The sequence below is a fragment of the Salvia splendens genome, unplaced genomic scaffold (assembly GCF_004379255.2).
Source record: "Salvia splendens isolate huo1 unplaced genomic scaffold, SspV2 ctg944, whole genome shotgun sequence".
Taxonomy (NCBI): domain Eukaryota; kingdom Viridiplantae; phylum Streptophyta; class Magnoliopsida; order Lamiales; family Lamiaceae; genus Salvia; species Salvia splendens.
In genome coordinates this window covers 1-23,517 of record NW_024599632.1, presented here as the reverse complement: position 1 = coordinate 23,517, position 23,517 = coordinate 1, and the positions used below count along the sequence as shown (strand labels likewise).

The 23,517-nt window shown below is 39.7% G+C and overlaps 1 protein-coding gene and 2 non-coding genes across 3 annotated transcripts; 1 reads left to right on the top strand and 2 right to left on the bottom strand.

Moving 5' to 3' along the window:
- The first annotated feature begins 716 nt into the window (after positions 1 to 716).
- LOC121791863 (EH domain-containing protein 1-like) lies at positions 717 to 3,744 on the top strand. The gene is made up of 16 exons (XM_042189681.1): positions 717 to 908; positions 978 to 1,057; positions 1,130 to 1,198; positions 1,286 to 1,346; positions 1,552 to 1,610; positions 1,693 to 1,741; positions 1,822 to 1,874; positions 1,952 to 2,065; positions 2,140 to 2,242; positions 2,320 to 2,369; positions 2,431 to 2,559; positions 2,633 to 2,884; positions 2,956 to 3,035; positions 3,108 to 3,234; positions 3,305 to 3,448; positions 3,514 to 3,744. Exons 1-16 carry the CDS (start codon positions 824 to 826, stop codon positions 3,706 to 3,708), a joined length of 1,650 nt encoding a protein of 549 aa, XP_042045615.1. The 5' UTR covers positions 717 to 823; the 3' UTR covers positions 3,709 to 3,744.
- A 12,321-nt stretch (positions 3,745 to 16,065) lies between these two features.
- Positions 16,066 to 16,152, bottom strand: LOC121791866. Its single transcript, XR_006048758.1, has one exon. It is a non-coding gene; the product is annotated as a small nucleolar RNA snoR114 (small nucleolar RNA).
- Positions 16,153 to 16,165: 13 nt separating this feature from the next.
- On the bottom strand, positions 16,166 to 16,236 carry TRNAG-GCC. The gene has a single exon. It is a non-coding gene; the product is annotated as a tRNA-Gly (tRNA).
- Between the last annotated feature and the right edge of the window lie 7,281 nt (positions 16,237 to 23,517).

Sequence of the window (23,517 nt, the reverse complement as noted above, 5' to 3'; positions counted from 1 at the left end):
TTTAGTTTATCCCATAAAAAATATCATATTTTATTTTGTGAACAAAATAAATACTACTCCCTTCGTCAGTGAATAGGAGTCCCGTTTTTTCATTTTAATCCGTCCGCGAACGGTTCACTTTTACCATAAATGGTAATAGGGCCTCACCTTCCACTAACTCATTTCATTCACATTTCATTTAAAACTATATACAAGTGTGATCTCTATTCCACGAACATTTTTCCACTCACTTTACTTAACATTTCTTAAAACTTGTTCCACTTAGAAATGAGACTGCTAATGGCGGACATAGGGTTTACGCCACAATAATTGATATACTCAATCACGTTTTCACTATCTTCATTATTACTTAATTACCTCATTCTCTCTCCACGAATGCATTTAATTACTTTCCCAAATATCTACGCGATTATATTAGAGGGATAAACTATAAAGTAACCTCAATATGTCTGCCAATAATTGTTGAGCTTTTTCTTTTCTCTAGGAGACTATTTTTCTTTTTTTATATCAGCAAAGATTTGATTCACGGAGACTTGGTCTTATTAATATGGAAAACAATAGTATATCAGTCCGAAATATTAGTAGTGGTGAGACAGCATACGCGGGAGCTCTCAACCGACTACACATGCATCACTTCCAAATTATTATTTATACAACCCTCAAATATTTAATTAAATTTTAGCCCATTTGAAAAATGGCTACGGACAAATCTCAGTTGTTTCTAACTACCATACACGATATTTGAAATTGGTCGAGACTTTCTCTAAACAAATGGTCAAGATTCTCGATTAAAAGAAGATTTGAATGAAATCATATTGAACAAATGGAGATTGGGTCATCTTGGATTGGGCGGTGCTCCAAGGAGCATCATAAGATGTATCAAATTTGGTTCTCTTGTGCTGATTCTGGTACCTACCAAACTTAATTCATTAATTTCTTCATGCAATTTTTAATTTAATTTTTTATATGTTGAGCAGATGGTGATGGGCGTATCACGGGCAACGATGCTCAGAAATTCCTCTCCATGTCTAATTTGAGTCGTCAAGATCTCAAGCAGGTTCCGAATTAATTAGTTTTGAGTTGTAATAAGCTATATGTTTAATAAATGTATTTTTGGTTATGATAATAGGTTTGGTCCATTGCTGATTCGAAGAGGCAAGGTTATCTTGGATATGATGAATTCGTTGTAGCAATGCAGGTCAGCTCTTGTTTCTCATCTTACTTATATACCCTTGGCTTGTAAATTCTATCTGTGGTGATTTGTTCAACTTTTGGGTGTGTGTAGCTCATGTCTTTGGTACAAGCTGGCCATAATATAACCAATGATATTGTGAATGATACTCAAGGTTAGTTAGTTAGTACTCCATCTGTTCCGCAGTAGTGGAGACATTTCTTTTTAATACACAATTTAAGAAAAATTGTGTTAAGTGAGTTTACTCGACTACTATAGAACGTACCAAACGGGCAAAATGACTCTACTACTACGGAATCATATTAATTAGAGTTTCATTTGCTTTTATTTGTTACACTTGCTACTAATCTCATAATCAGCAGTTGATTATGAGAACCTGCAACCACCCACCATGGAAGGTCTTCAATCAATTCTTGTAGTGAGTTTAGTTTCCCCTCTCATCTCTCTCTATCTTCTACTTGTGTTTCTTTATTTGATAAATGAAATATGGTTAACTGCAGACGAAACGGAGTCCAAGCGCGCGCTACCCTTCGCCTGAGCGGATCAGTGGTAAGATGATGTATGGCAATGCCATGGTGCTGAGGAATTTTTTGTTAGCTAATTAAGCATTGGGTTTTTGATGATTTTAGGCAATCAACTGCAGCATTCATCTTCTGGAAGTTGGTTTTCTAAAACCGGAAAGGTAATCTTTCTCTTCTCTTGAGACTTATGTTTTTAGTGTTGTCTTGAAATTCAAGTTTGTTAGATGATGATTGTTAGATGTCGTCGAGGCCGGTGACTTCAATCGTGGATGGACTGAAGAATCTGTACATCAAGAAGCTAAAGCCCCTGGAAGTGACCTACAAGTTCAATGACTTTGTTTGTCCTTTACTGGTAAGTAAATCACAATACTATTACTCAAAGAAGTTGTAAATGATGAATGATGATGTTGATACAAATGTTGGAAGACAAGTAGCGATTTCGAGGCGAAGCCAATGGTGATGCTACTTGGCCAATACTCCACAGGGAAGACCACATTCATCAAGCATCTCATGGGATGTACTTATCCTGGTAATGAATTCATTTCCTAGATCCATCCATTGGCTTGTTTGTTTCTAGCTAGTGCTCAACTTTGTGTCTGGTTACAGGAGCTCATATCGGTCCAGAGCCCACGACAGACAGATTCGTAGTGGTTATGGTACGAACGTACATTTCGTGTTAGTTTGTGGGAATGGTGATTTAATGTAATGGAAAAACAGAACGGAGCTGACGACAGAAGCATTCCAGGCAACACCATTGCTGTTCAAGCAGACATGCCTTTCAGCGGCCTCCAATCCTTCGGAACAGCTTTTTTATCCAAGTTTGAGTGCTCACAGCTCCCTAATCCTGTGAGTTACATACTACTATAAACTCTTCAATCTTAATTATGAGTTGATTCTTGTCCATTGATGAATAATTAAGTTGTTGGAGCACATCACCTTTGTGGACACCCCGGGAGTCCTCTCTGGGGAGAAGCAACGCACGCAGAGAAGCTACGACTTCACAGGCGCCATTTCCTGGTTCGCCATCAAGTGTGATCTCATCCTGCTCCTCTTCGACCCTCACAAGCTTGATATCAGTGATGAATTCAAGCGCGTCATTGAATCCCTCCGTGGCCATGATGATAAGATACGCGTCGTCCTCAACAAGGCCGACCAAATTGATACACAACAAGTATGCATCTCTTTATATTTATACAGTATATGTACTCCGCTGCACCGATCATATCCTCCCTCTCTTCGCAGCTTATGCGGGTATACGGTGCCTTGATGTGGTCTCTAGGCAAAGTCTTGAATACTCCTGAAGTTATGCGTGTTTATATTGGGTAACTAACTAATTACTTACTAAACTACTTCTCCAATCAAATTTCTTATTTCTTCCTATTATTTGTTGCCAGTTCCTTCAACGACAAGCCTATAAACAATGCTGCAGCCGGTCCCCTCGGGGAAGAGCTCTTCCAGAAAGAACAAGACAACCTTCTCAATGACTTGAAGGACATACCTAAGAAGGCTTGTGATCGTCGAGTAAGTACTATCTCTTAATTATCCCATCATATATCATCGTAACAATATCAATGATGGTTTCATGTCACAGATAAATGAGTTTGTGAAACGTGCTCGTGCTGCTAAGATACATGCCTTGATCATTAGTCATCTGAGGAATGAGATGCCGGCAATGATAGGCAAAGCTAAGGCTCAGCAAAGCCTCATCGATAATCTGGCCAATGAATTTGCAAAGGTTCCCTCTTCTCTCTTTCTCGTCTCAAACGCTAAGTGATTCTATAATATTCTAAAATCTTTCAGGTTCAGAGAGAGCATCATCTACCGCTGGGGGATTTCCCGAACGTGGATCAATTTAGAGAGAGATTGAGCGGATACAGCATAGACAAGTTTGAGAAGTTAAAACCAAAAATGATTCAGTGTGTTGATGAAATGCTTGCTTATGATATCCCACAGCTTCTTAAGGATTTCCGAAATCCTTATGATTACACTAACTAATTTTTATACAGTCTATTATGTGTATAAAACGACATCTAAAATTGTACGAGTAACAATGTAATACCCCGAAAAAAAAGAGAAATTTTTTTTTATCAAACTAATCTAATTAAATATTTTCTGTTGACTTGGTCACCAAGCTGCATTAATTCAAATTTTAATTAAAGATTCGGCAGAGATTTTCCTCCTCCATGATGAGATTTTTCCTCCTTCGTGATGTGTAAATAAATACCAAACAAATTCAAAATAATCAAAAAAAGAGAATTCAAAATTTATTCCCCTCAACCCACGTTGAAAACTGCCTCCCCTCACTCCATAAATCTCTCCCCCATCTTAACCAAATCTCCACATATATATCTCCCCATGATTCCACGTTTTCTTTAGTCCAATCAATTCCATGAAAAGTAATGGGGAAATTCATTAATTATCAAAAATTCAAGCATTCAACTAGCAGAGACCTAAATATGCCCTCCAGTCACCGGGAAGCTCCTCATTCCGGCATAGAATCGAGCATGGGCAGAGAAATCGGAAGCATCGTCGGCACTCTCCATGCGTGGACGACAGCGATGGCGATCACGGCAGCGGCGGCGAGGCTGCTGAACGACGTGCTGGAAGAAGGCGGCGCCGGCTCGGTGCTGGCAGCAGCGACCACGTCTGCACGGCAGCACGATCTGCACCGAGCAGCAGCGGCGATGCGGCGTCGACTGCACCGTGACAGCAGCGGCGAGCGGACTGCGCAGCCCACGACGACGAGCCGACGGGGAGAGCAGCGTAGCAGCGGCTGGTGCGGCTGCTCATGACGAAGAGCAGCTATGATGACGGAGAATTACACGAGGCAACGACGGCGTAAAACTGTGACAGCAACGTCGCTGCGTTCTGACCGACGGAGAGAGAGCGAACAACGACGAACAGCGGCAGCTCCTGCTGCGTCGCGACATTGGCGGCAGAGAGGCGCGAGCTGAGGAAGGGAGATGACGATGTGTGACGGTAGAAAGAGAGAAAGAGGAGGCGAATAAGGACAGCAGCGGCGCTCTCCGTGAACAGCCGAGGCTGGATAAACCGGGCAGGCGGCTCGGGAGATGACAGCAGCAACGAATGGCGGACAGCGGCTGCTCGGCGATGGCGAAAGCCGAGCTGGAGCGACGGAGATAGAAGAGAGACGGAGAGATGAGGTTGTACGCAATTTGAGAGAGATGGGAGACGGAGGGAGAGATCAAGAAGAAGAGGGCAACTTCAAATCGAGTTCACTATTCACGTAAGTTGAGAAAAAGTTGAAGAAGCTTTAGTCCTTGTTTTATTTAAGTTTTTGGGCCTTATTTAGTTAATTCTTTGGGCTTACTGTTTTGATAAGGAGTTGGAATTGATTTGGGTTAAGACAAATAAATAGAATGGAAGATTGGGCCGGAGTACTTTAAATCAATGGGTGACTTCACGCACGCTTTTCGAGAATAGAATGGAGCACAAGTAAAGACTTTAAACGAACGAGGTGGGCTTTCAAACTAAAGTATTTTCAAGAGCTTTCGATTTAATATATTGGTTCGAGCATCATTTTATGTGACAAAATTCCTTTTAATTGAGATTGCAAGTATTATTAATTTTATTCGATGATGATGTGATTTATGTGCTTAAAGTGAAAGTGATGTTATGTGATATACGTGTTGATTTAGCGAGTGCTTTGTGATTTGCTCGACTTGTTGATGTGATGTGAGATGATACTCGACCTTGACAGAGAAAAATGATTTTATGTTTCAAATATGTTTTTGAGGAAAATAAAGTTTGCAAAGGGAATATCATGCCATGTGTTTGTTTTGAGAAATGTCTATCTGTTTGTTTAGCAAGGGAGTTGTCCCTACTAGACCTATTGAAATCGAATTCGGGTCTGACTAGGGAGTGAGTCCCTACTCAGGCTAGTGTACACCAATGGGGATCGTGAGCCGTCTTTTGGGTCGGCCGGTCTAGTGATCGAGTTTGCGGCCACAAATCTCGTTTCACAGTATGTTGTTGATGTTGACGAGGTTGATGTTGATGAGGTTGATGTTGATGAGATTGATGTTGATGAGATTGATGTTGATGTTGATGTTGATGATTATTTAGTGGGGAGTGAGTCCTTACTATGAGTTTAATCGAATTCGGGTCTTAGCAAGGGTGCGTCCCTACTCGGACTAGTGTACACGATGAGGACCGCGAGTCATCGAATGGGTTGGCCGGTTTTCGTGCTCGTGGAAAGTGGCCCCTTACACGGCACCTAAAGAACAGATATGTCAGTTTCTTAAATAATCAAGGAGAAATGGTTGGTTTGAAATGATGAGAAAAAAAGATTTGAGGATGAGTTGAAAGTTTGTGTTTGAAATATTTTTAGTGTCTCGGGCCTTTTCAAGTTAAAACCCCGAGGTCACTCAATGGTGGCATGATATACACAACTGTTATAAAAATTGTTTTGGCATTTGTTCACTGAGTGCATCAAGTACTCAGCCCTGCATGTGTTTTCCCTATGTGCAGGTTGAGCGGTGACGAGTGCGGTGGGTGTTGAGCATAAAAGGTGAAGAATGTCTATCAAATGTCTAGAATATGTTGTGTCTTCATACATAGCATTATTCTACTCTCGAAATGCTTCCGCTGAATGTTGTTTCTTTTGAGTTTATGTATTGTTGAGATATAATCCATTTGAGTTCTCAATTGTTGAGATGATACTCTGATTTTTATTCAAGCTATTCCCGTTTGTTTCGAGCTATGGTCGAGTTGTGTTGTTTTCCCCCTTTCTTCCCCGCTTCTTTAATCCTCCCCTAGTCGCGATCAACCGTGTTTTCTATCCTTAGAAAATGCGGGCGTGACAAAGTGGTATCAGAGCCATTTTTCTTTCCGCTCTGGACCCGAGAGTCTTTTTCAGTCCTGGTCTAGATTCGATTCGCTAGATTAAAATAAGGTTAAATTTGGAAGGCTCAACATCCCGCTTCGCTACGCTTAACCAAGAAAGAGGTAATATATTTTTATGTGAAAATTTTTATGAGAAGGTTTTGGAGAAAGGAAGACGAGAAAATTTTTGAGAAAGAAAGAGGAGAAAATTTTTATAAGAAGGAGAAAGTAGAATCTTTCTGTGAGGGATTGATTTCGAGTTGACAATAGTATTTTCTGATGTTTGAGAAAAGAGCAAGTTTTGAAGAGAAATTACGAGTTTGATTTCGAGTTTGAGTTTTAAAGTATGAAAGTGTTTTTACTTTGGATGTTAAAATGTTGTGTGTTATACTTGGTTATCTTTAAGTATGAATGATGATGAAGTATGTTGCGAACATAGAGTGCTTATATTGTAGGCTAGATTGAATACGCGCGAACATTAGTTTTAAGTTGAGATAATCTATCACTTTCCCGAGTGACGAATACGAATGAGAATATGAAAGTTGGGTGAACCCCTAATTTGTCAAGGCACGACGAGACAAGGAGATCGAGAGTGCGAATGGAGGCCGGTGGACCATGAAACTTTTTCTTGGAATTGCGTGAAACTTTGGAGCAAGCTAGGTGCGAACCATTCGAAGGACGTAAGCAAATTTCGGGACGAAATTTTTGTTAAGATGGGTAGATTGTAATACCCCGAAAAAAAAGAGAAATTTTTTTTTATCAAACTAATCTAATTAAATATTTTCTGTTGACTTGGTCACCAAGCTGCATTAATTCAAATTTTAATTAAAGATTCGGCAGAGATTTTCCTCCTCCATGATGAGATTTTTCCTCCTTCGTGATGTGTAAATAAATACCAAACAAATTCAAAATAATCAAAAAAAGAGAATTCAAAATTTATTCCCCTCAACCCACGTTGAAAACTGCCTCCCCTCACTCCATAAATCTCTTCCCCATCTTAACCAAATCTCCACATATATATCTCCCCATGATTCCACGTTTTCTTTAGTCCAATCAATTCCATGAAAAGTAATGGGGAAATTCATTAATTATCAAAAATTCAAGCATTCAACTAGCAGAGACCTAAATATGCCCTCCAGTCACCGGGAAGCTCCTCATTCCGGCATAGAATCGAGCATGGGCAGAGAAATCGGAAGCATCGTCGGCACTCTCCATGCGTGGACGACAGCGATGGCGATCACGGCAGCGGCGCGCGAGGCTGCTGAACGACGTGCTGGAAGAAGGCGGCGCCGGCTCGGTGCTGGCAGCAGCGACCACGTCTGCACGGCAGCACGATCTGCACCGAGCAGCAGCGGCGATGCGGCGTCGACTGCACCGTGACAGCAGCGGCGAGCGGACTGCGCAGCCCACGACGACGAGCCGACGGGGAGAGCAGCGTAGCAGCGGCTGGTGCGGCTGCTCATGACGAAGAGCAGCTATGATGACGGAGAATTACACGAGGCAACGACGGCGTAAAACTGTGACAGCAACGTCGCTGCGTTCTGACCGACGGAGAGAGAGCGAACAACGACGAACAGCGGCAGCTCCTGCTGCGTCGCGACATTGGCGGCAGAGAGGCGCGAGCTGAGGAAGGGAGATGACGATGTGTGACGGTAGAAAGAGAGAAAGAGGAGGCGAATAAGGGACAGCAGCGGCGCTCTCCGTGAACAGCCGAGGCTGGATAAACCGGGCAGGCGGCTCGGGAGATGACAGCAGCAACGAATGGCGGACAGCGGCTGCTCGGCGATGGCGAAAGCCGAGCTGGAGCGACGGAGATAGAAGAGAGACGGAGAGATGAGGTTGTACGCAATTTGAGAGAGATGGGAGACGGAGGGAGAGATCAAGAAGAAGAGGGCAACTTCAAATCGAGTTCACTATTCACGTAAGTTGAGAAAAAGTTGAAGAAGCTTTAGTCCTTGTTTTATTTAAGTTTTTGGGCCTTATTTAGTTAATTCTTTGGGCTTACTGTTTTGATAAGGAGTTGGAATTGATTTGGGTTAAGACAAATAAATAGAATGGAAGATTGGGCCGGAGTACTTTAAATCAATGGGTGACTTCACGCACGCTTTTCGAGAATAGAATGGAGCACAAGTAAAGACTTTAAACGAACGAGGTGGGCTTTCAAACTAAAGTATTTTCAAGAGCTTTCGATTTAATATATTGGTTCGAGCATCATTTTATGTGACAAAATTCCTTTTAATTGAGATTGCAAGTATTATTAATTTTATTCGATGATGATGTGATTTATGTGCTTAAAGTGAAAGTGATGTTATGTGATATACGTGTTGATTTAGCGAGTGCTTTGTGATTTGCTCGACTTGTTGATGTGATGTGAGATGATACTCGACCTTGACAGAGAAAAATGATTTTATGTTTCAAATATGTTTTTGAGGAAAATAAAGTTTGCAAAGGGAATATCATGCCATGTGTTTGTTTTGAGAAATGTCTATCTGTTTGTTTAGCAAGGAGTTGTCCCTACTAGACCTATTGAAATCGAATTCGGGTCTGACTAGGGAGTGAGTCCCTACTCAGGCTAGTGTACACCAATGGGGATCGTGAGCCGTCTTTTGGGTCGGCCGGTCTAGTGATCGAGTTTGCGGCCACAAATCTCGTTTCACAGTATGTTGTTGATGTTGACGAGGTTGATGTTGATGAGGTTGATGTTGATGAGATTGATGTTGATGAGATTGATGTTGATGTTGATGTTGATGATTATTTAGTGGGGAGTGAGTCCTTACTATGAGTTTAATCGAATTCGGGTCTTAGCAAGGGTGCGTCCCTACTCGGACTAGTGTACACGATGAGGACCGCGAGTCATCGAATGGGTTGGCCGGTTTTCGTGCTCGTGGAAAGTGGCCCCTTACACGGCACCCTAAAGAACAGATATGTCAGTTTCTTAAATAATCAAGGAGAAATGGTTGGTTTGAAATGATGAGAAAAAAAGATTTGAGGATGAGTTGAAAGTTTGTGTTTGAAATATTTTTAGTGTCTCGGGCCTTTTCAAGTTAAAACCCCGAGGTCACTCAATGGTGGCATGATATACACAACTGTTATAAAAATTGTTTTGGCATTTGTTCACTGAGTGCATCAAGTACTCAGCCCTGCATGTGTTTTCCCTATGTGCAGGTTGAGCGGTGACGAGTGCGGTGGGTGTTGAGCATAAAAGGTGAAGAATGTCTATCAAATGTCTAGAATATGTTGTGTCTTCATACATAGCATTATTCTACTCTCGAAATGCTTCCGCTGAATGTTGTTTCTTTTGAGTTTATGTATTGTTGAGATATAATCCATTTGAGTTCTCAATTGTTGAGATGATACTCTGATTTTTATTCAAGCTATTCCCGTTTGTTTCGAGCTATGGTCGAGTTGTGTTGTTTTCCCCCTTTCTTCCCCGCTTCTTTAATCCTCCCCTAGTCGCGATCAACCGTGTTTTCTATCCTTAGAAAATGCGGGCGTGACAAAGTGGTATCAGAGCCATTTTTCTTTCCGCTCTGGACCCGAGAGTCTTTTTCAGTCCTGGTCTAGATTCGATTCGCTAGATTAAAATAAGGTTAAATTTGGAAGGCTCAACATCCCGCTTCGCCACGCTCAACCAAGAAAGATGTAATATATTTTTATGTGAAAGTTTTTATGAGAAAGTTTTGGAGAAAGGAAGACGAGAAAATTTTTGAGAAAGAAAGAGGAGAAAATTTTTATAAGAAGGAGAAAGTAGAATCTTTCTGTGAGGGATTGATTTCGAGTTGACAATAGTATTTTCTGATGTTTGAGAAAAGAGCAAGTTTTGAAGAGAAATTACGAGTTTGATTTCGAGTTTGAGTTTTAAAGTATGAAAGTGTTTTTACTTTGGGATGTTAAAATGTTGTGTGTTATACTTGGTTATCTTTAAGTATGAATGATGATGAAGTATGTTGCGAACATAGAGTGCTTATATTGTAGGCTAGATTGAATACGCGCGAACATTAGTTTTAAGTTGAGATAATCTATCACTTTCCCGAGTGACGAATACGAATGAGAATATGAAAGTTGGGGTGAACCCCTAATTTGTCAAGGCACGACGAGACAAGGAGATCGAGAGTGCGAATGGAGGCCGGTGGACCATGAAACTTTTTCTTGGAATTGCGTGAAACTTTGGAGCAAGCTAGGTGCGAACCATTCGAAGGACGTAAGCAAATTTCGGGACGAAATTTTTGTTAAGATGGGTAGATTGTAATACCCCGAAAAAAAAAGAGAAATTTTTTTTTATCAAACTAATCTAATTAAATATTTTCTGTTGACTTGGTCACCAAGCTGCATTAATTCAAATTTTAATTAAAGATTCGGCAGAGATTTTCCTCCTCCATGATGAGATTTTTCCTCCTTCGTGATGTGTAAATAAATACCAAACAAATTCAAAATAATCAAAAAAAGAGAATTCAAAATTTATTCCCCTCAACCCACGTTGAAAACTGCCTCCCCTCACTCCATAAATCTCTTCCCCATCTTAACCAAATCTCCACATATATATCTCCCCATGATTCCACGTTTTCTTTAGTCCAATCAATTCCATGAAAAGTAATGGGGAAATTCATTAATTATCAAAAATTCAAGCATTCAACTAGCAGAGACCTAAATATGCCCTCCAGTCACCGGGAAGCTCCTCATTCCGGCATAGAATCGAGCATGGGCAGAGAAATCGGAAGCATCGTCGGCACTCTCCATGCGTGGACGACAGCGATGGCGATCACGGCAGCGGCGGCGAGGCTGCTGAACGACGTGCTGGAAGAAGGCGGCGCCGGCTCGGTGCTGGCAGCAGCGACCACGTCTGCACGGCAGCACGATCTGCACCGAGCAGCAGCGGCGATGCGGCGTCGACTGCACCGTGACAGCAGCGGCGAGCGGACTGCGCAGCCCACGACGACGAGCCGACGGGGAGAGCAGCGTAGCAGCGGCTGGTGCGGCTGCTCATGACGAAGAGCAGCTATGATGACGGAGAATTACACGAGGCAACGACGGCGTAAAACTGTGACAGCAACGTCGCTGCGTTCTGACCGACGGAGAGAGAGCGAACAACGACGAACAGCGGCAGCTCCTGCTGCGTCGCGACATTGGCGGCAGAGAGGCGCGAGCTGAGGAAGGGAGATGACGATGTGTGACGGTAGAAAGAGAGAAAGAGGAGGCGAATAAGGGACAGCAGCGGCGCTCTCCGTGAACAGCCGAGGCTGGATAAACCGGGCAGGCGGCTCGGGAGATGACAGCAGCAACGAATGGCGGACAGCGGCTGCTCGGCGATGGCGAAAGCCGAGCTGGAGCGACGGAGATAGAAGAGAGACGGAGAGATGAGGTTGTACGCAATTTGAGAGAGATGGGAGACGGAGGGAGAGATCAAGAAGAAGAGGGCAACTTCAAATCGAGTTCACTATTCACGTAAGTTGAGAAAAAGTTGAAGAAGCTTTAGTCCTTGTTTTATTTAAGTTTTTGGGCCTTATTTAGTTAATTCTTTGGGCTTACTGTTTTGATAAGGAGTTGGAATTGATTTGGGTTAAGACAAATAAATAGAATGGAAGATTGGGCCGGAGTACTTTAAATCAATGGGTGACTTCACGCACGCTTTTCGAGAATAGAATGGAGCACAAGTAAAGACTTTAAACGAACGAGGTGGGCTTTCAAACTAAAGTATTTTCAAGAGCTTTCGATTTAATATATTGGTTCGAGCATCATTTTATGTGACAAAATTCCTTTTAATTGAGATTGCAAGTATTATTAATTTTATTCGATGATGATGTGATTTATGTGCTTAAAGTGAAAGTGATGTTATGTGATATACGTGTTGATTTAGCGAGTGCTTTGTGATTTGCTCGACTTGTTGATGTGATGTGAGATGATACTCGACCTTGACAGAGAAAAATGATTTTATGTTTCAAATATGTTTTTGAGGAAAATAAAGTTTGCAAAGGGAATATCATGCCATGTGTTTGTTTTGAGAAATGTCTATCTGTTTGTTTAGCAAGGGAGTTGTCCCTACTAGACCTATTGAAATCGAATTCGGGTCTGACTAGGGAGTGAGTCCCTACTCAGGCTAGTGTACACCAATGGGGATCGTGAGCCGTCTTTTGGGTCGGCCGGTCTAGTGATCGAGTTTGCGGCCACAAATCTCGTTTCACAGTATGTTGTTGATGTTGACGAGGTTGATGTTGATGAGGTTGATGTTGATGAGATTGATGTTGATGAGATTGATGTTGATGTTGATGTTGATGATTATTTAGTGGGGAGTGAGTCCTTACTATGAGTTTAATCGAATTCGGGTCTTAGCAAGGGTGCGTCCCTACTCGGACTAGTGTACACGATGAGGACCGCGAGTCATCGAATGGGTTGGCCGGTTTTCGTGCTCGTGGAAAGTTGCCCCTTACACGGCACCCTAAAGAACAGATATGTCAGTTTCTTAAATAATCAAGGAGAAATGGTTGGTTTGAAATGATGAGAAAAAAGATTTGAGGATGAGTTGAAAGTTTGTGTTTGAAATATTTTTAGTGTCTCGGGCCTTTTCAAGTTAAAACCCCGAGGTCACTCAATGGTGGCATGATATACACAACTGTTATAAAAATTGTTTTGGCATTTGTTCACTGAGTGCATCAAGTACTCAGCCCTGCATGTGTTTTCCCTATGTGCAGGTTGAGCGGTGACGAGTGCGGTGGGTGTTGAGCATAAAAGGTGAAGAATGTCTATCAAATGTCTAGAATATGTTGTGTCTTCATACATAGCATTATTCTACTCTCGAAATGCTTCCGCTGAATGTTGTTTCTTTTGAGTTTATGTATTGTTGAGATATAATCCATTTGAGTTCTCAATTGTTGAGATGATACTCTGATTTTTATTCAAGCTATTCCCGTTTGTTTCGAGCTATGGTCGAGTTGTGTTGTTTTCCCCCTTTCTTCCCCGCTTCTTTAATCCTCCCCTAGTCGCGATCAACCGTGTTTTCTATCCTTAGAAAATGCGGGCGTGACAAACAATTTCGAAATAGCCCAAAATATATGACTTGCCACAAAATAGATTGTAATAGTTTAGCAAAGTTTATGCGATTCACTTGTCCCACTAGTATGGAAAATGGCAATCCGCATTGATCTCTTATTACTATGATTTAAGATAAATTTAATTACAGTATGCCAATAACAAGAGTTCCAATGGTATGTAATTAATATGTGGACCATTTTCAACAGTAAATTAAAACTTAAAATAGAGTAAGCTTACTCCAAAACCAATCCGATTATTTATTTTTTAGGTTCACACTAAAATAAAATATATATTTTTTTATTTTGTAAGTAAAAAGAGAAAATGAGTATGAATTTAGTATTAATAGTTGAAGATGCTATAATTAATGTTTTATCTAGTTATTTTAAAAATATAATTAGTAAGGTTCGTTATGTAACACTCCAACAATTAAACAAAAAATGAAACTTAAAATTAATATTAGTAATGGGACATAATGAAACACAAAGGAACAGGAAAGCTTAACAACGGAAGCCACAAAAAGAAGCTACAGGTTCGGTTCAGTGCCGGAGCTTAACATCATCTCCCAAATATCATAGGTGTTAACATCTCCATGGAGGCACAGCAGGCCAGCGTTGGTCTCATGGTTAGTGTGTAGAGACGAGTTTGCCGTCTGGTCCAACGTCGGCCCTAGGTTGACTTCCAGCTTGTCTCTCAACACACTGCCCGTTGCTTGCCAATGCATAGTTGCCGGTGTCCTTTGGAGAAGTTGCAGTTTAAGCACGGGGAGAGAAGAAAGAATATAAGACATCTCCCAAACATCATAGTTGGTCCCTAGATCTGAACATCTCCGTAGGGCGGCAGGTGCAGCGCCGGTCCGGTGGTTGGTGCGTAAAGGCGACTTACCGTCTGGTCCAACTCGTCCCCCGGCTGACTTCCAGCTTGTCGATGTACACCCCGCCCACTGTGTGCAGCCACTGCGTAACTGCCGTTGGCCTTTGGAGAAGATAGACCGAGAGGGCTTGCAGTCTAAGCACGGGAAGAGAATAGACATCTTCCAATCAGCGTGAGTAGTCCCTCAATCCGAAATCGCCCGGTTGGTCGGCGAGGCAGCGTCGGCCGGCCTCGCTTATGGTGTGGTAAGACTGAGCAGCGAGGCGAGTGGCTGACGAGAACCCCAAGGGCGGAGAAAAGCTCCAACGCGTCAGCCGGATCTCGCAAAGGCACACCAAGCTAGGGCATTCGCCGGAGACTTTGGGAGAAGATGGAAAAGGATTACCCACAGTTGGAGAGAAGAGAGAACTCCGCCCCACAAAGATCTTGCGGAGGCGGGAGTGGTGCGCTGCTTACCGACGGCGGCGGTGGCTTGGACCGGGGGCGGCGGTGTGGGAGTACAAACACGCCGCCCCCACCCCCCTCTCCTTGATTTGGAGAGAGATAGGTTTCCGCCCCTAGGGTTACTAGAGAGGAGGAGAGCGCACACTGAGAAACTTTCAATAAGTCTTCTTTTATAGACGATATATGTATTTAATTATTAATATTTGGATATAGTAACGCTACAAGGGTTTGAAGAGAGGAGAGAGAAAGAGATAGGTTCCGCCGCTAGGGTTTCAACTTTCAAGAGGAGGGAACGCCGCTAGGGTTTCAACTTTCTAAAAGAGGAGAGAAAAAAATCTTCAATTAGTAGTTCTTTTATTTATTTTAATTTAGCTATTAATATTTGGATAGTTTCAATCATATAAAAAATTGGGAAATTGGTCCCTAAAATCATAAACTTTGCCTAAAGTTTGATATTTTCCACGAACTTTAAAATTGATATATAATATCACAAACTTTGCACTTTGTTTGATATTTCTCACTGCATGTCTTGTCTATTAATATATTTGACTAACTTACGAGGCATTTTTATCATACTTGACACAATTAAATCAACGTGGTTTTCAACATGACTTTTTATCCTACATGTTATGAACTTAAAAAGTGATTTAAAATATCAATAAACATATCACATTTGCCTACGTAAAATAAGATTTTGATGAATATATCTTATTTGAGTGAGTTTGGGAAATACCAAACAAAATGCAAAGTTTGTGATATTATAGATTAATTTCAAAGTTTATGGGAAATACTATATTTTAGGCAAAGTTCATGATTTTAGAGACCAATATCCCTAAAAAATTGGGGTTGAACTCATTTGCATAAAATGTACTCCCTCAGTTCCTTGTTAATAAATGCATTTATTTTCGGCACGAAGGGTAAGAATAGTGTGGTAAATGGATAATGGAAAAAGTAAGAGATAATAAAGTAAAAGTAGGAATTACTTTTTGCTAAAAATAGAAATGACTCAATTAACTTGGAAATTTCAAAAATAGAAAAATGACTCTATTAATGGAACGGAGGGACCAAAATGGCCTTATACTTGAATATGGTTAATTAAACCCTATAACTAGCTAGTGATGTGATTTGATATGAAAACCGGCAAGAGTAAAACGTATTTCGGGGGAATTGCTCGGATGCACCATTATCTTCTCATGAATAAGAAGGTGCAATGGACCCAACCATCACTTTTGGTGTATATATTCGTCACTGCAACTCAACACATAATTGCACCAGCCGGGAATCGAACCCGGGTCTGTACCGTGGCAGGGTACTATTCTACCACTAGACCACTGGTGCCTTTGGTTACTCACTAAATGATTATCGTTAATTAATAAGTATCAAGATTGTGATTTTTTCCTTGGATGGAGGTGGATGGGGACAGTTTTTATGGAATAGGACGATTTGGGAAGCAAATGTTTTGGAACCAATTTACATGGAGTATATTTGTATTGTAATTTTTATAAACATTAAACAATATGGTTTTATGTGCACAATTGAAGAAGTAAGGTTATATGCAGCGCGTTATTTTTTATATGTTGCAATCTTAAAAAATATTGTTCTCTTTTCCAACTTATCATCTCTCCTTTCTCTTTTTCTATGTAATCTTCACCAACTATTTCTCTCTACTCTCTAAATTGGTTTGAGAACTTATTTGATAGGGTGGTTCTCTTTCTCTACTTTTAAGGGCCTATCATACTTTCTGTTCCATAGTAGTAGAGTCATTTTATTTTCAGCGCTCGTTTTGAAAAAAAGATACTCCCTCCGTCCCTGAAAATTTATCACCTATTTCTATTTTCGTTCGTCCCTAAAAATTTATCACATTTCACTTTTACCATTTTTGGTTGTGGACCCTACATTCCACTAAATCAACCACACTCACATTTTTATTATAAGACTAATATATAAAAGTAGGACTTACATACCACCAACCTTTTCAATTCACTTTCTATTACATTTCTTAAAACTCGGGGCGGGTTTAATGGTGACAAATTATTAGGGACGGAGGGAGTAATAAATAGTTAGAGTGTAGAATAGGTAAAATATAAAGAAATAATGTCGATAAGAGCATTCTCTACATTATTCTCTCTCTTACTTTACTCTTTATTCATTTATATATTTATTATCATTTTTTCAAAACGAATGCACAATATGAAATGACTCTACTACTGTGGAACGGGGAGAGTATGTCTCTGCATTAATTATGTTATTTGCTTGATTTTTTTCAATAAAATAAAAGCTCAAACCACGTGTAAACAACTGAATGTGATGATGGCATAATTTTTCATTATTATAAACAACTAAATATTTATAAGGGAAAATTAATTAAATCAAGGTTAATTAGTTGTGGAAATATTGGATTTTTTTTGTTTGACAAAAGGTATACCGAATCCACCTTTGGTGAAATCCGACTACTGACTAACCTGCTCGACCGAGATTGCGGATTAAGGCTGAAAGTCTCCCAGTGAGTTGCTGGGTTTGAACCCGTGACCTCAAGATCACCACAGCTTCGCGTTGCCAACTACACTACAACCTGTCGGTTCAAATATTTGGATTTTAATTGATGATGTTTTATTGTCGTTGCTCATCTAAAGAAGGATGATATGGACCTTGAGGAAGAAGTTAAAGAGCACGTGCATGGGTTCAAGTTGAGTCGCACCAACAAACATGGATTATGACTATGAATCTTGCCTTGAAATTGAAGGGGATAAAACTAGGATTTTTTAGAGGATGGACTAGACCGAAAATAAAGAGATTGAGAAGTTCTTTTTTAGAGGGGGATGATGAAGACGTGCACTTAGCCGCATGAGTCCGATAATGCAACAATCTCTAACGATGGCGAGTCTAATATCCTCAAATCTTTGCAAAGGTTCCTTCTTCTCTCTTTCTCGTCTCAAACGCTAAATGAGTCTAATATCCTCAAATCTTTCAGGTTCAGAGAGAGCAACATCTACCGCTGGGGGATTTCCCGAATGTGGATCAATTTAGAGAGAGATTAAGGGGGTGTTTGGTAGCAGGGGCGGACGCATGATTTTTGGTTGGTAGGGGCTTATTATGTATATTAGCAATGTCAACAAAAAATGATCTTATTTTTTAATGAAACAAGTTTTAATGTAAATCAGTAACCGTGACCCCTGGATGCCGAAGGCACCCTTGGGGTGATCTCGTAGTTCCTACGGGGTGGAGATGATGGGGTCGGTCCATGGATTTATAGAGATACAGAGAAATAATGGGTAAAGTACAATCGAATAAGAGAAAAATTGGTAAAAATGTTTCCATTAATATACACGACACTAATTTTGCTGATATACCAAAATAAAAAATTAGACAATTTTTCATAAAGGGGTAGAGAAATTTGTGTAATAAATATACTGAAAAAAGTTTTTGCATAATTAAATTTAAAAGAAAAAAAAGAGAAAAATTAACTTATGGTTTAAAGTCACTATAAAAACAAATTTTGAGTTTGCTTGAATTATTTGCAAAGAAAAAGGAAAAGTTACATTGGAGAAGAAAATTTAGATTTTGTTATTATTAATGGGAAACTAAGTAATTAAGTTAATATTTTGCTAAATAAAGTAAAAGTTTTAAAGAAACCCATAAATTTCAAACAAATTGTACAATTTTAAAAAGTTATTGCGATGTAATTATATCAATAGCCAATAAACTGACATTTTATTATTTGGACACATTTTACAAGGAACGTTTGAATATAATAAGGGTCCGTTTGGTACACGGAATTGAAATTGAATTGGAATTGAAATTCTATGGAATTGAATTGGAAGGAATTGAATTAGAATTCAATTCCAAATCATTTGTTTGGCAAAATGAAATAATTAATATGGAATTGAATTTAAAATTTTGAATGTGTGTGTGTGTGTGAATGTGTGTGCTGTGTGTGTTTGAGGATGTGTGTAGTGTGTGTGTAAGAACGTGTGAGTGTGTGTGTGCGCGTGTGTTTGAGGATGGGTGTAGTGTGCGTGTAAGAATGTGTGCTGTGTGTGTGTGAATGTGTGTGAATGTGTGTGCTGTGTGTGAATGTGTTTGTTGTGTGTGTGTGTGAATGTGTTTGTTGTGTGTGTGTGCAGTGAGTATGTGTGTGTGCAGTGTGTGTGTGTGTGAATGTGTTTATTGTGTGTGTGTGCAGTGAGTATGTGTGTGTGCAGTGTGTGTGTGTGAATGTGTAAGAATGTATGCATTGTGTGTGTAATTTAATAAATATTTGGAATTCCATTACTTTTAATATGGAATTCAAATTGTGGAATTGGAAGATTTGGAATTGTAATAAATCCAAAAAATTTTATGATACCAAACACTAAATTTGGAATTGAAGGCTCCAATTCCAATTCCACACCTCCAATTTCACGTAGCAAACGCAACCTAATAGTAATTGTTTTAGTACTTAGTGGAGCACTTTTTTAGGCAAATCATCTTCTTCCTCCCCATCTCGGCAGCCATTAATATATTTCATGCTCTGCACTTTTTTATTTCTTGATTGTTCAGCCCCTTGTTACATACAATTTCTGATAATTTAGTCTTAAAAAACATCAGTTTGGTAAGGGCTGAAGATAAAATTTAAAAATTTTAGCAATAGAAAAAATTAAAAAGAAAAATCCATGTTGTCTCCCAACAAGAGGGTATCAAAAGCAAATCAGAAGGAACATGCGGGCAAGTTTTAAAAAATCACATAATATTCAATGTGGTTCAAGGTCGACTCCAACATATTGCACGTCGGGGTTCCAATGAGTTGAAACATCCAAACGAAAACTGGTGTACCTGCACTACTTGCTATGACAATATTTCTTCCAAGCTCTACCAATAGGAGCTTTGTTATGAATCAACTTAACAGCAGTTCTAATAGGATCAACATACTCTTGCCACAAATCGATCGCATCTTGAACACACAAATTCAAAATATGAGCAATACATCGCACATGAAAATATTTGCCATCAATAACAATAGAACATGCACTGATGAGTTCATCTATACTAGCAGTGTTAGCGCTTGCATTATCAAAACCAACAGAAAAAATTTTATTGATCAATTGAAATTCATTCAAAACTTGAATGATCAATTGAGCAATTGCTTGTGCAGTGTGTGGTGCGGGAAATTCCCGAAATGCAACCAAACGTTTGTTCAAAGTCCAACTGTGATCAACGAAATGCACAGTGATGCCCATATATGAATTTTTGCAAAAACAATCAGTCCACACATCAGAGCAAATCGAAACTTTATGACCCAAGTTAACAATAAACGTACCTAATTGCGCCTTCTTTTCCAAGCATTTTCTAACAATAGCTCGAGTCATAGAAGTTCGACTTAATTTTCTTGCAGCAACATTATGAACTTGTCGCATACTCGACTCAAATGCATCGTTATCAAAAGCATTGAACGGAAAATGTTTCATCACAACAAATCTAGACATCACATTAAGAGCATTTTTGTGATAATATTTTAAAAGAGTAGTGCTACACATACCTGATGTTTGGGATGAACCCGTCTCACTCCCGGTCCCGACTCCATGTTGAAAGTTGAGTTGAGTTTGGGTTGGAGCGATACCAAACTCGACCGGATGCACTTTCTCCATGTGACGGGTAAATGTACCATATCCTCCACCCTTTCATAATGTGTATACGTTTTCGCAATGGTTGCAATACACATTATAAATGTCCGGATCGGTACTATCTCATACCTTCTTGAAATGTTTCACTATGATGTTTGAGGTTAAAGACATTTCGATTGGTTTAGGAGGTTGAGGAGGGTGTCCACGACCATGACGACTCCTTGGTGGTGGTGGGGGTGGCATTTCTTGTTGTTGTTCCTTTTCCGCCTCTTCCTCCTTCTCCTCCTCCTCATCATCATCATCGTCGTCGTCATCAAGATTCACCGGGGTTAGAATTTGTTGAGAATAGGCACCGGGACCTGAAGCACCACTACCACTACCAACATAAGCATCGCCACCACCATATCCACGTCCGTCTTGGGATTGAGAGCGAGAGAGAGCAATAACATTGGCCATATCTTGATCTTCTCGATTCTACAAAATAATATTTGTAGTGTAAATATTGTTAGATGCATGCGTCTCACAACATCAAATACCACGAGATAAATGCATGGAGTGGTTTTGAGGTGAGGGTGCACGAGAGTGTACTTGAAGGCTCGCATGCATGGGATCACACGCCCTAGAATTCGATTAGAAGTCGGGTATATAAGCTGATCACTCTCCACGCATGCTGTAACACAGAATCATCTTGATACAACCTAGATACAGAGAGAAACACAAAGAGAAAGAGTTCAAGCTGCGGTTATTCAATCCAAGTCAGAGATTGATTGGTGATCTTTGTGATCGAGGAAGAAGTCTCAGTTCTTCGTCGTGGTGTTGGTTATCTTCTTAGTGTATAGATCTCAAGGTCGAGTTTCCTAAGAGATCTCTGAGAGAAGAACTTGTTCTAGTTGTACATTCTTGCTGATTGGTAGTTTGTAATCTCATTTCCATATTAATACAAGTCACTCGAGTTCTCCCGTGGATGTAGGCTGATTTTGGCCGAACCACGTATATCCGTTGTCATTTCATTTCAAGTTTCAATTCTTGCTCGCGCGTTTCAATTTTGGTGGATAGTTTCACAAATATCAAATAGAATTATAAGAAATAATGTAATGTAATTCATAATTAATAATATTAGTAGATAATAATTATTCACCTGCCACATATCCATGTTCCTTTGAGAAATCTCATCAATAACAGATTTTCGACTTGGAATCTTGGACTTTCCCTTTCCCTTATCAACACGACCTTCTCGGGATGAAGACATCTTGATAGTAACAAATTATATAGTAGAAATATGGAATTATAGTAACAAATTATATAGGGTTGCGTTAAAGATAGAACCATTCTTAAGTGTAGAACCTAGAACTCTACATATTTTATTCATTGGATGAGGAAAAAATGACGGTCAAGATTAAAAATCATACATATTAGACTATGTTTTCACGACATTCCGGACTCAACATGTGAAAAAACTCACATGTTGATGGAAGAATGAATGAAACGAAGAAGAGTCCATGCATGCTTTATTTTTTCACTTATCTGCATTCACCCATTAATAATAGTTTTGGTTGTAATGGGAAGTTGTTGTGCAAATCAACATCATTGGATTAAAAGATCTAACGACCTCCGTTTGGCATTTGTTCTACATTAAGAATGGTTCTACGTTTAAGAATGGTTCTATCTTGATCACAATCCTATATTATATATATATATATATATATATATATATATATATGGGCATGCTAATCTACAAACTACAAATTAAAAACTGTAATCCTATACACCCACTATAATTAATCAACGGTTTATAATAAGTATTCATCATAATGTCAACACTTCCTGTAAATTTGTCAACACGGGGTATTATTGGGACTAAAAATTACAAGTCGATGTCATTAAAATTTGCTGAGATTATGTAGTACTGTTAATTGCGTCGTTTAGTCACTCACTCCACTATTCACGTTTCATCTCTCCTGTTTCCTCTCCTCTTTCCACCCCATTCCAACTTTTCCTCTTCCCTCCGAAATCCAGCGACGGTGCGTCTTTGCGGCTGCGGCTGAAACATCAAATCGGATTCAGTGTTGAAGTGAACCATCCTCGCCAGCCTCATGAGTTCTGTAAGACGGCGTGGCCAAGCTTCCACTGATTCGATGGAAGGTGAGATTTTCCGGCTAAAACCCTAGTTTTCAAACGTGGAGATTTTTTTTTCTCCTGGTTTCTTGTGCTTTTCCTTCAAAAATTATTTATACACTCTGTATTAACATTTAATTTGGTTGTTTGTTCGTATTATTTGCCAAAACCCTGTCACATGGTTTATTTAGAGCTGTTTTTTTTGTTGGTGGTGTGTTGCTGACATTTTGAATTGTATACGAGACTCAAAGTGATGGTGGTTTGTTGGTGATATTTGTCGTTGACATTGTTGAAGGTGTGTTGCTGACATTATTAATTTGCTGTTGACATTTGGTGTTAACATTATTGGAAATGTATGATTTTAGAGTTGGTGTTACATTGTTGACAAACGAATGATTTTAGAGTTGTTGTTTACATTGTTGTTGACATTGTTGGCATTGTTGACATTGTTGATGGTGTGTTAATCACATTCTACTTTGATTTTGTTGTTGTTCCTACTGACATTGCTTAGTTTGATACGTATGATGTCATAGGTTTGTTGATCTGATGTGGTGTGAGGAGGGTTATTTTTTTTTGTAATTTATTCAATTATATGGTTGGGATTATTTCATTTTTTGCTTTAAGTATGATATAAATCACTGATCTATTAACTGATTCAATTTCACATATAAAGTGGGTCTAACTGCTAAGTTTAAGTTACAATGAGGATTTGCATAGAGATGTCAACAAATCTGGTGTTTTGTTGACATAGGAGTGGGATATGTTGATTCTATTCTCATGGACATTACTTATTGATTTGTTTATATTTGATCAGCAAAACGTCAATGAAAGGGAAAAGCTGTTGTTGACGGCAAAGGGAGTGTGAAGCGGTGGAATGTGTATTTGACATTATTTTTGTTTTTGG